General features: G+C 50.0%; 1 protein-coding gene across 4 annotated transcripts in view; it reads right to left on the bottom strand.

The window, feature by feature from the left end:
• Positions 1 to 12,603, bottom strand: part of WDR7 (WD repeat domain 7) — a 2,460,073-nt gene that overhangs the window by 1,981,785 nt on the left and 465,685 nt on the right. For all 4 annotated transcript variants that reach the window (XM_069627029.1, XM_069627030.1, XM_069627031.1 and 1 more), the window contains one exon: positions 8,032 to 8,252. In XM_069627029.1, coding sequence (XP_069483130.1) covers positions 8,032 to 8,252 — 221 coding nt within the window. The remainder of the gene's footprint in view (positions 1 to 8,031; positions 8,253 to 12,603) is intronic.

Here is a 12,603-nt window from a genome sequence, read left to right as displayed (position 1 = left end):
GTAAAACATGGTGGTGGTGTTGTCGGTGAAGATCCTCACCACCTTGCCCTTGAGGGACGGAAGGAAGGACCTGAGGGCCCAGAACACTGCACGGAGCTCCAGGACGTTGATATGGAGGGACTTCTCCGTCGGGAGCCAAAGGCCTCTCGCGTGCAGATTTTCGGTGTGCGCTCCCCACCCTTCCAGGGAGGCATCCGTGGTCACTGTCTCCTGGTGGTCTGGGGTCTGGAAGTCCATGCCCGCCGTCAGATGCGCGCGGTTGCCCCACCACCGGACCGCTCGGCGGAAACTCTCATCGAGTGTGATCCTCTCCTCGAAGCCGCCCGTCGTTTGGATCCAGCGCGCGTCCAGGAACTCCTGCAACGGGCGCATCCGGAGCCTGCACATGGGAATGAGGTAGATGCAAGAAGACATCATTCCGAGGAGGGACTTGATGGACCTCACCTTGGCCGCGTCGGAAACCAACATCCGCTGTACCTTGCCCAGGATGGACCTGGTCCTTTCCTCCGACGGGGAGGCCAGAAGGGACACTGTGTCGAGCTTCGCTCCCAGAAACAGTGCGTTTTGCGCGGGTACCAGGTGGGACTTGGCGTAGTTCACGGAGAATCCCAGGTCCGTGAGAAGTTGGACGGTCCTTGCCGTGTGCTCCACGGCGAGCTCCCTCGTCTTGGCTCGGATGAGCCAGTCGTCCAGGTAGGGGTAGACGTGGATCCCCTCGCGGCGCAGCTGCGCCGCCACCGGTGCAAGGCACTTGGTGAATACCCTGGGTGCCGACCGTAGTCCGAAGGGGAGGGCTTTGAACTGGTAGTGACGCCCTTGGACCACAAACCTGAGGAATTTTCGGTGCCCCTTTAGGATGGGAATATGGAAGTAGGCATCCTCCAAATCCAACGATGACAGGAAGTCTCCTTCCTCCAGCTGCCCCAGGACGTGCTGGAGGGTGACCATCCGGAACTTCTGCGCCTTGATGAACTTGTTCAGACGTCGCCGGTCTAGGATGGGGCGTCATCCTCCCGTCGTCTTCTTCACGAGGAAGTATCTCGAGTAAACTCCAGAGCCCCGAAGCCTCTTTGGGACGAGTTCGATGGCGCCCTTCCTGAGCATCGCCTTTACCTCCAGGAGAAGCTGAGGGACGTGAAGCTCTTTCCTGGCCACGGGGGGGACGCGCGGGCACCTTCTTTGAAACTCGAGCGCGTGGCCCCGGGCTAAGGCGTCCAGCACCCAACGGTCGGTGGAGATGGACTCCCACACGCTGACGAAGCTCGCCAGTCGGCCTCCCACCGGGGTGCTTCGGTGGGGGTCCGACCCCACGGCCGGTTCAATCCTGTTTCGACGAGGCTTTGCCGCCTTGACCTCCTTGGCGACGACGGCGGGGTCCGCCAGACTTGCCTCGTCCTCTGTAGGCCTCCTGAGACGACGAGCGGGCCGCTTGACGGTAGGTGGAGAAACCGCCGCCGGAACCTTTGGAGGCGCCCTTGCCTCCGCCGCTCCGAAAGGGCGTCCGTCGTTGCTGCAGAACCCCAAGGGCCCGGGCCGTCTCAGTGTCCGCTTTAATGGCCTGAAGGGAATCGTCCACTGTTTTCCCAAACAGGTTGTTCCCATCGAACGGCATGTCCAGGACTCTGGTCTGTACGTCTTGACGGAAGTCCGTAGCCTTGAGCCATCCACGCCGCCTAAGGCACACGCCGTTGCCCAACTGGCGAAACCCAGTGTCGGCGATGTCCGTCGCAATAGTGATGGCGTGGTCCGACGCCACCTCACCTTCCTGTAGGATCTCCAGGGCATCCGCCCTCTTGTCGTCCGGTAGGAAGTCCAGCAGGGGAGCCAGTTTGTACCATAGCTCCCTGTCGTAGCGGGCCACGATAGCCAAGGCGTTGGCCGCTTTAATCGTCGTCGCTGCAGACGAGATGACCCTGCGTCCCATAGCGTCCAATTTCTTTCCCTCGCCGTCCGGTGGGGAAGTCGATGTGGAGGCCGCACCCCCTCCGCTTTCTTCCTGGCCGCCGCGGAGACGACGGAGTCCGGGGTAGGCTGCGCCCGGAGGCACAGGGGGGCCGCGTCCGGGACCCGGTACTTCTTCTCGTACCGGTCTCTTCTAGCTGGCGTCGTGGAAGGGTTCTTGAGGAGGGCGAGGCCCTCATCCCAAATGTCGTCCAGTAGAGGCACCGCGAGGACCGTCTTCCTCTTGGCCTCGCGCCGTTGATAAAGGAATCCTTCCTTTTTCTTCTCCTCAGGGCAGAGTTGGAAAAGCTCGGATGCCCTGGCGATCATGGAGTGGAACGATCCAATCTCGTCGGGCGGAGAAGCCCTGGTGGGAGGTGACGACGGTAGATCCTCGTCGTATACCTCGTCGTCCGTACCCGTCGCTGCCGTGTCAGTCCCCGTATCATACCCTCGGGTGGACGGGGAGGAGGGCTGGACGGGGCGCGACGGCTGAAAAGGAGGTGGAGGGTTAATCCTTCTTTTCTTGGGCGGGGGAGCACCAGAAGGTCCCGGTTCAGGATCCCCCGACGGGAGAGGTTCCTCCGTCGGCAACGGCAGTCTCGTCCTTATCTCTGAGCATAAGGACTGTATAGCCAACAAAATGGCCGCCGAGTTGTCTTGCGGCGCTGGCAGAGGGGAATCCGACGGGCGATCAGGGGCCCCGTCGGCACCCTCGACGATGTCGTCGCCACCTGCGTCGGGATCCATCCCGACGGGCCGGTCTTCTTCCACGCCAAGGCCGTGGCTTAAGACCTCGATCAGCTCTTCCTCCGAGGTTGAGGCCGAATCTACGACAACGCCCTGCCCCCCCTTTTTCTTCCCCGCCGGAGATTTCACGGGGGTCCTATCGATGGGCACAAAAGAGGACTCCCTCCGAGGTGGCAGGGAGACTCTGAGCCCCGAGGTCGCCACCACTGGTGTAGCCTCCACAGGCTGAGCCAGGGCCGCCGCGACAGTATCGATAGAGGGCTTGGCCGGATGGATTAAGGCCTTCACCACCTTAGGTGCGCTCACCGCCTTATCCTTGAGGGGGGGGACACTGCCTCGCTCCCCCTCCGATGGGGCCTTCGAGCTCGACCGGGGCCTCTCCAGGAGCTTCGCCGGGTGCTCGCCCTTCCTCTTACCCGACCCAGAGCGTTGGCTCGTGGCTGATGGTGCCGGGGAGGGTGCGCCCTGCCTGGCGCCCGTAGAGCCCGACCGTTCGGCGCTCCCGGTGCCAGCGGACTCGCGGTGCTTGGCCTTGTGTTGGACCCCCGTCGCCGGGGCGTCCTCAAAGGTCTTAGAAGACCGCTCGGATTTCTTCCTCTTCTTCTCGCCTGACGGGCTCTTCCCTTCCAGCCAGTTGGCGAGACGTTGATGGCGGTCCTTCATGGTCCGCTCCGACATATTGCCGCAAAACGCACAGTCCTTCTCCACGTGCGTCTTGTCCTCATGTAAGCAGTAGAGACAAAAGGAGTGTTCGTCCTCCTTAAAGACGTTCTGCAGCTGGCATCCAGGGCAGATCCTGAACAGCTTTCCGGGCGTCGAGCTTCCCTTCTCCTGGGCCATGTCCGGGCCTGAGAAGCTTCTGGAGTCCTCCAAAAGCGTAGCTCGACGAAATCTTCACCCTTGAGGGGCGCAGACGAATCCGACACGGGTCCCCGTTGATCGGATGGAGAGTCGGTGGAGCTTGAGGCTCTTTTGACCGAAAAAAACGAAGTTTTTGAGAAAAAACGTGAAAAAATAGCACTAACGCTCGAGAGCAATAGCACGAGGATCCCAACACATGAACGTGCGGTAAAAATCTGAAGATGGCTGCCAGAGGCGGTGCTTAGGTAGAGGGCAGTCATTGGCTGTGGTCAGTATGACGCAGAGACCAGTGATTGGTTATTACTACGAAAGACAGATCAGAAACGAAACTGATACTGGTTTTTTCTTTACCGAGGATTCCCAGCCTGACGATGGGAAATATTCATGAGCATGTGAATCCATGCCAGACCCCATGCTGGAGAAAGTAAGAAGACACGCAGAATGAGAACGCAGCAAACGGGATGGAGTGTAGTGGACAAACTTAGTTTGAAGATACTCAGCGCCCACGCCATAAAAGGCGCGATGCACCAAACATAGTGATTTAAACAAGATCTGGCTGGCCACCGGAAGCAAATGGAGTTTCTTAAGCAGAGGAGAGATGTGGGATCCAAAGGGAGGGCGAAGTATAGAACGACCGGTGGCATTTTGCAGCAGTTGAAGCCTTTGGATCAGATAGCGGGGCTGGGCCACAATAATTACAATAATAAGAGAGTTACAATAATCAAGCGTGCTGAGGACCAAGGCTGCCACTACCGGTGCCTGGCATTCAACAGGAATAAAACGAAGTACTTTCTGCAAAATGCGGAGTTTAAAATGCCCAGCACTACACACACTAGCCATCTGATTATCAAGAGACAAAGATGCAGAGATTTTAACACCAAGGTTAAGGACTGATTGATCTGGAAGGGGGAGAGGACCAAGGCTCGATGGCCAGAATTGCGAGGTCCAATACAGAAGGGGAGAAGAGGTACCCACAACCAGGATCTCGGTCTTACTGCCATTCAGTTTTAACCAATTAGTCATCATCCAGTGCCCCAAATCCTCCAGACAATTCCTGAGACGAGCAGCAGTCTCAGCTTGAGTGAGGTCCAGGCAGACAAGAATCTGAGTGTCGTCCGCATAAGGATAATAGCGGAAACCGTGTGAATGAATGAGAAGCAGAAGGGATCTAATATAAATGTTGAAAAGAATAGGAGAAAGTGCCGAACCCTGAGGGACACCACAAAGAAGTGTAGCCAATTTAGCGCGAAAAGGAAGAAGAGAAATAGACAGAGCGCTCAGACAGAAAAGATGTGAACCAGTCCAGGACCCGGCCAGAAAGACCAGCGTTGGAAAGGCGAGAAAGCAAGATGGCATGATCGACGGTATCGAAAGCAGCCGGGTTAATTGAGCGACACGATCTGCAATCCTGCGTATCATCCTCTTCTTGGGAGACAGAAGAGATAAATCCTGTGAGGGTCAGAGATTGACATTTGACGTCCGCAATCGATGGATCCCGAGGCCTTCGTCTGATTAGGCATGGTGAAAAGGTAATAATTCTAACGAAGCACAGTGCGTGGAAAATAGGAACCAAGTTTACGGGAACAGTGCCTTATATACTGGCCCCAACATCATGTCCAGCATGGGGCACAGGAGCATCGGGAGGAGCAGATTTCTGTTTCAATGTGGGCAGGGGCCACACTTTGCCACCAAAGATATGTTTCCACGGGCAAAGGGGGGCGCTAGAGAGCCCAGAGAAAGATATGTTTCTACTATTCTAATGGCAACAGTACGCCTGTCACAGATGACTCAAGAAACACTCCTAGACTTTGGCCAGTTCAAGCATTTGTATTATTATCTTAATAGACCCTATGGCTGGCCTTCTCTCTCTAGTTTAGTAAAGCCCCCCTACTTCCTAACCCAGGCATCCCTCAACCCCAGGTTAGTAAATCCTGACTATTTACCTCTACTCTCCAAATTCTGACTTCCACTGGAGATGAAAATCTAAAGGCTGTTCGCCTTTTCGATCTATACTCCATCATGGACTTCCTAGACTGTCCCTACTCTATCCAGTGGTTAGTAATTCTTCCAGGCACTTTATTTATTGGTAATTCATATGGCACTTATAGAACAGGACAGTGTTTCAAAGCGCCACAAAGAGAAGGGACCAAGGAGCAAATAAACCATGGGAGTGAAAAAGAAAGAAATAAGAAAACAACAGACAACGGTCCTTCTCAGCCTTGTGACTTTCAGAGCGTGCAAAGTGCTAAGGTAAGTGGCAAGGTGCCTGTTGGGGAGGCAACAGGTAAGAGCATGGGCGGAAGCATCCCAAGCCAGAGGGAGGTCTGAAGCCCATTAGGTAAGTGCAGGGCTTGGACAAACCACCCAGCTAGCAGGTGAATGCCCAGAGGGTAGTGCGGGGGTCAGTGGAAGCTGGTGGCGATTGGGTAAATGGCCAGGACCCTATTTGACTCTTGAGGGACTGGGCTGCCAATCTCAGCGGCTGAGGGGATGGTTAGCACAGGAGGGAGAGAGAGAAGGAGGAGAATAGAAAGGTCTTGAGTTGCTTGCCCGATTGCCTGTTTTCTACCAATCCCACTTATTTCTATTCCTCCAACTATCTGATGATCTTCTCCCACTATTCTGCCCCCACTTCTTACTCCACTCCCTACAACTTTCTCCTCTGTCCCTTGCATGTCTCTCACTATGTCTTGCCTTCCCCCTTTGATGTTGCTACTCACTCCCCCATACTACTACACCCTCGGCTACACTACTACTCCCTCATCCACCCACCTCCTACTCACGCACCCTCCCTTTCACTCAGTCACAAACACTTCACAGTCACTCCTTACACTAGCTCACCTAATCACGCTTATTACTCTTTCAAGCAAACTCACAGTGCAGTATCATTTGCAGTCATTAACCAATGCCTCACATCATCAAATAGCATCCTCGGTCCTTCCTCGTGCTGCTGCTCTCTGGTATGCCACCTCCACTTCCTCCGACCTCAACCGAACAACCAACACCTTCCCATTTCCTGGCGCTTTTTTATACTCCACCCTGTCCTCTGACCTGCAGTCTGTCCCTATCCGATTGGGTCTGGCATTCCCTGCCTGGGTGTTACAGACAAGAACACTTTTAAAAAGTGTGTTAAGCCTCACCCCTTTTTAAAGCACAGGACCGCGAGGAGGCACAAATGGTAGTTATGCTTTATATTGTCTAGATTCATGTTAGGGGCCGCTTTAGGGACTCCCTGTCAGGCATCCAGGGCTGGCATGAAATGCGTGGCTAAGAGCTCTGCCGCACAGGAGCTACCGCTCAGTTTTCTATATCTCCTACCGACTGGCGGAGGGGGCATGCGTACGCTGGTACCTGCAGGGACAGGGTCTCTCTTGTACTCTCTATAGGGGGATTGATGCAAGGGGTGCTGTGGCTTCTCTTCTTTGCGATAGTTCATCAGCTTTCTTTTCCAGATTTCTAAAATTAGAAAAGAACACTCTACCAGAGTTTTGGGTCACAGAAATTGGGCGATACAATTAAGTACTGCACAAAACAGACTGGCACTTGAGGGTGGTGGGGGGTGACAGATATTGGGGTCCTCACCTGTCACCATCCTCCTCAGGGGAAGAACTGGCTCTGGATTTCTCCCTGCAAGGTCTCCCGTTCCTAATTGAGAAGGCTTCCTATCCAGTCTTGACAAGGCCAGGGTACTGGACGTGTCACAACATCACAAATGAAACTGGACACATTTTGAATGCTGCAAGGGATTAAACGCAATTGGCGTTCAAGCCATGTACATGGACTGCACTGCTGATAATGCAATGTCTTTGAGCAGTATCAGGGAGGATGTATGTTGAAAATATCACATTTCTTTGTGTTAAATAGAAGGGGCACCCCCACCTCAACTATTTTCTGTACACAAACCCCACTCCACTGCTATATTTTTTTTAAAATGTGCCCAAGAATGGAGAAATGTTTGCAAAAAAACATGCAACCATTTCTCCATTTGTTATTTTCCTGACAAAGTTTTATACGGATACCATCAGGGATCCACCTGCAATGTTAAACTCTTTAAAGTTGAGTGACGTTCTATAAATTAGAAAGCTACAAGCTAGCATAGTAGGCTAGGAAACTGTTTCTGAGATATACGTTGAGATCATCTCCTTTAGGATTTTCTGAATTCCTTTTGTAAAATGTGCTTTAATATGAACCTTTTCCACCTGGGCAGCTTGGTTGCTTGTTTATTCATAGGCATAGAGAGGGTAGGGGGTGATTTTTGTCCCATAGTGAAAATAAAATGTAGGCACCCTTAGTAGTACCAACCCAAATAGTAGTACTAGATGAACACGTTTAGCTGTAGAAATCCAACAGAGAAAAAATCCTTTTGCAATGATTTTCATTGTTACAATGAACGAAAACAATCAACATCACAAACATCTATTTATAACCAGACATCCTATAAAATCAACCCACAATGTGCTTTTGAAAATAAATACTTACACTACAGTTTTCTGGAGGAATAAGCAGCTGGGTGACCTCTCCTCCATGCACGCAAAAAGTGTGCTTCATTTCACCAGAAAAAATGTCCCAGACAATGACGGAAAAGTCCACACCTCCAGATATCAAGTATTTTTGGTCATAACGGGAAGACACTTGGTGTGGATATAGCAAGCAGGTGACTTTGTTGCGGTGACCACGCAGCGTTCTGTGTGGAGGCCAACCTATCAAGAAATTAAAGGAGAAACTATTACAAAAGGCGTGAAATATAGGCATGTTCGATAGTATTGAAAAACTATGATGGGCATTATTCGAATACACATTAATGCAGGAGGTATGCTTCAACTCAGAATGCCACTAGGAGCAAAAGCCATGGGTATTTGCTTTAGATAGATATCAGAAAAAACAGAAACATTATTGGCAATTAAAATGGCCAACCAACTATAGGACATTCCAGCTCACAATCGAATACAGTGCTCTGTGCCACTAAGTGGGTATCTGCATCATAACAGGGAGAAAAATATGTCCCTGATGGCAGCTGCCAAATAGTTTCACATGCCTCCATAATACTGTGACAGTACCTCAGAATGCACTACATATCCAATAGAGTGGAGGCTTGGTCTCCAGCTCAGTGTAACACCATTCACAATTGCACACTTTTATTGATCTTGATCATGTATTTTGCAATGTCTCGTGTTATGCTACACCTTCCGTCTTGCTACGATGATTGCAACTCCACTCAACAATTAAGTACTTTGAAGAGCCAGGAATGAGACGCGGACACAGGGGGCTCATGTCTGTGGATACAAACTTTTATTGAAATAATAATGGTGTTTGGAAAAGGTCTCACTGTCCCTAAGCTAGGAGGTTTTTCCATACCTCAACCAAACCTTAAGGGTCTGTCCGTTGTCAAGATTCCCAAAGCAAAAATGTCATGTGTCCAAAATCCTATCTAGCCTTCTCCCACGAAAAATAACTATAAAGTTCTAACGATAATGAAAAAGTGCACAAGTTCAACAAAAGGTGTGAATCCAACAGACATTTCAAATGGATAGTGTTCACAGTTCCAGGGGATGGCACCCTTCCCCAGGTTTCTCTTTATCAAAGCAAAAAGTTCAAAAAGAATAACCAAGTTCTTGTAGCCTAAGAGGATAACTCCTCCTCTTAATGTTGGAATTCACTCCCGTCTGAAATGGCACCCTTCCCCAGGTTTCTTCCCTCATGTAATGCAGTTCAAAATCCTAAGAGTATGAATCTGCCTTTTGATTCTATTTTTGAAATGTCACAAATTGGGTGTGGGTCCCAGAGTCACACAACACCTGGTTTACTCCCCTGCAAGGCCTTTGGCACAGTTCCTTTCCAGAAGGGCTATTGTTCTTCCTTTCTGTTTCGCTTCACTTCTCTAGCTTGCCTGGTATACTCTCCTGCCATTACTTTCAATTTCAACTTTATGGGTGAGAGTCACAGGCACACTGTTCACCTGGTGTACTCTCCTGCCAGGACTTTCAGCAGAACAGCCAACAGATTTGGGGCCAAGTGGGTATTTAGTGTCCCCAAGTTTCCCTTTTCATTAGGGGTACTTGTATTTTCCTTCTTCCCTAAGTACAAGGACTCTGAAAATTAGGCATAGCTATTCACCTCCCACGTGTGCTTAGGAATGCCTTCTCCCACTCCCATCTGGTGCCCAAGCCTTCTACTATTGACTCACCGGTGCTTGAACGGCTTCCGTAGGTTCTCTGACCCCCGTTTCAGGTCCTGCTTCACACCTGCTCTCCCTCGCTCTTCACATCTGACAGCTCATTGGTGGATGGTGTTCAGCGTATCACCCTGGCTTCCCTTTTCGGCACTAAGCGTCCTCTCTGCTTCACCTCCCTCCTTGGCATCTCTGGTTCCTGTGGGAGTGTGCCGCCAACACACAATACCTTTCCTGCTCTCCACTTCGCTCTTCAGCTTCACTTGCTTCCTCCTTTTCCTCCATGATTCTCTTGTACCTCTGTATTAGTCTGTCCACCTGACAGCTTGGCTTACCTCGTGTAGGCTAGCCAGTCGGATCACCCTGTGTTGCTCAGCCGTTCCATCTTTGAACTCCTGTGCTGAGAAAGGAAGTTGCTCAGAGCCAATTGGATTTCACCACCTACTAGACCGCTCATTTTGCTTCAGTTGAGCAATCTTCCTTCTGGTTGCCATATTCCTCGTGTCAGTGTTTGTCATTAGGTTGGTTATAGAACATTGAAGGGAAACTTCAAGTGGTTTTGTGGGTCGCTGAGGAGGAGTATTACCATATGCCACCAAAGCATGCAAAATGGAAGGAATAGCTCTAAAAGGGAAAGTGAGATACCATGTCTCATCCGACAATGCCTCACACCCTCCCCCTGAGGGTCACCCCCCCCATGTAATCCTCCCTCAAATTGCCGCCCCCAGGGTCAGGATCAAGTAGCATCTTCCGTTTCCTGGCCACGCGAGGACAGGGTCCCTCCGAAAAAGGAGTGATGACCTCATCAGATTAATCACAGCAGCTTTGATGGTATTGTGGGGCTCTAATTTCTCTTATAATGCAGACTTTCCAGCAGAATGATGTAAATGACCCTGTGCTCACCAGAAAATCTAAAACAAACATTAGTAAACCACACTACATTTATAGTCTTCTCTGTATTTCCACAATGATGGTAGGGCTGTGGTCCAGTATTGCTCCAGTTTGATTTGACATCTTTCTTTTTTTCTTTTCTCCTTCTCATTCTTTCCTTTTAATTGTTCTCAGTATTTTAACTGTTGGGAAAAAAAACATTTTTAGGTTGCTTGATTAACTGTTCCTAGACTTTTATTGTTAATTGTGGTTAATTGTCATGATGGATGTCATAATTCTTCTCCCTTTTATGTTTTAGTTGATTTTGTAAAAGGTTGTATAACCAAATACAAATAAATCACACTACAGACTATGTAAACACTCTTTGCAATTAAACGGGTGTGGACCATGTACGGCTGAGGAAGCCTAACCATACCCCAAGCAGATGTGCTGGAAAGCTAAGTCCCAACCAAAGAGGATTCATCTCAGATAACCCGAATGCAAGAAGCAGGAAGCATCACTGCTATAAAGCATCTGTCAAAGGTTTTCCCCATGACACACAGTTTCAACAAATGCCAGGACAATAACGGGATATTGTGACAAAAGCTGCTCTTTTTTTTTAGACTATATTCTGATGAAAAAAGGCAGGCTGTTTTGACAATTCGTGAGATAAGTATTTTGATCATTTTCTTAATGTAACTTTTCAGAAAATGATGGTTAAAAAGGCTCAGGATAGGTTTGTGTTGCGCAAGGCAAAACATGAAACTGGGGCCTTAGTGAGAAATTTGCAGCATGTTACAATCAATGCACAACATTCTTATCAATGGGGGTAGGAGCTGAAATGTTTACAAGTTAAATAAAGACAAACGATTAAACAAATTAGACATAAGCTACACCCAGGTTGAATTAGAATAAGTAAATCACACTTCTAAATAAATGAACAAGTTACTTCTTACCTTGTAACGTTCTTTCGACGGGATGTTCCTCCGACGTATTCCTCATTTTAGATATCTCCTTCCAGCTCTGCTGGCCTCGGAACATTTTTTCTCTAGAGGGCGCTGCACGTCTACGTCCTTCGAGTCGATGTCCCTCGACAGCCGCCGTATCGACGTCATCCTGCCTATAAAGGCCGCGCGCAGCGTCCGTTGCTCAGTTCCGTTTTGTAGCCCACAGTATTACTGTCTGGACTAGACTAATCACCCTGAAGGAGCGTAAGCTGCAACAACAAGGGAAGTAGAACTGCGGGGATGGATGGGAGGGTCGATGAGGAATACGTCGGAGGAACATCCCGTCGAAAGAACGTTACAAGGTAAGAAGTAACTTGTTCTTCGAAGGGATTGTGTCCTCTGACGTATTCCTCATCTTAGATAGGCTCCCATAGCAGTATTCTATATTCGGAGGAGGGAGTACTGACTTCACGCTGTCTTCTATTGATGAATAGAATGCAGTACAGCCCTTCCAAACCTAGTCTCTTGACTGGAGGAGGAATCCAGATTGTAAAAACGTGTAAAGGTATGGACAGACGACCATGTAGCGGCCGCACATATGTCTTTAACCGGCACGCCTCTTTTGAGGGCCGATGAAGCTGCAATACCTCTGGTCGAATGAGCCCTAAGGTTTTGAGGGGGCTCTTTCCCTGCCAGTTTATAACATTCCAGAATGGCTAGAATGATCCATCTGGAAATGGTCTGCTTAGTTATTGGTAACCCCAGCTTGTGACCTGTGTAACCTACAAACAGCTGGTCTGCCTGTCTTATCCTGGCTAGTCTACTAATGTAAAAACTTAAAACCCTCCTAGGGTCTAGTCTGTGTAACCTCTCTTCCTCTTTCCCCGGGTGAGGAGGATAGAAAGATGGTAGGGTAATCTTCTGAGTGATATGGAATTCAGAAACCACCTTTGGGAGGAAATTAGGCTTCACTTGCAGGACAACTTTGTCTTTGTGAAAGATTGTATGAGGGGGTTTACAAGAAAGAGCTTGTAATTCGCTCACCCTTCTAGCAGATGTAATTGC

Source organism: Ambystoma mexicanum, chromosome 6p, assembly GCF_040938575.1.
Source record: "Ambystoma mexicanum isolate Mex_15411 chromosome 6p, UKY_AmexF1_1, whole genome shotgun sequence".
NCBI classification, from domain to species: Eukaryota; Metazoa; Chordata; class Amphibia; order Caudata; family Ambystomatidae; genus Ambystoma; species Ambystoma mexicanum.
The sequence above is the reverse complement of the archived record's forward strand: the minus strand, read 5'-3'. Positions and strand labels throughout refer to the sequence as shown.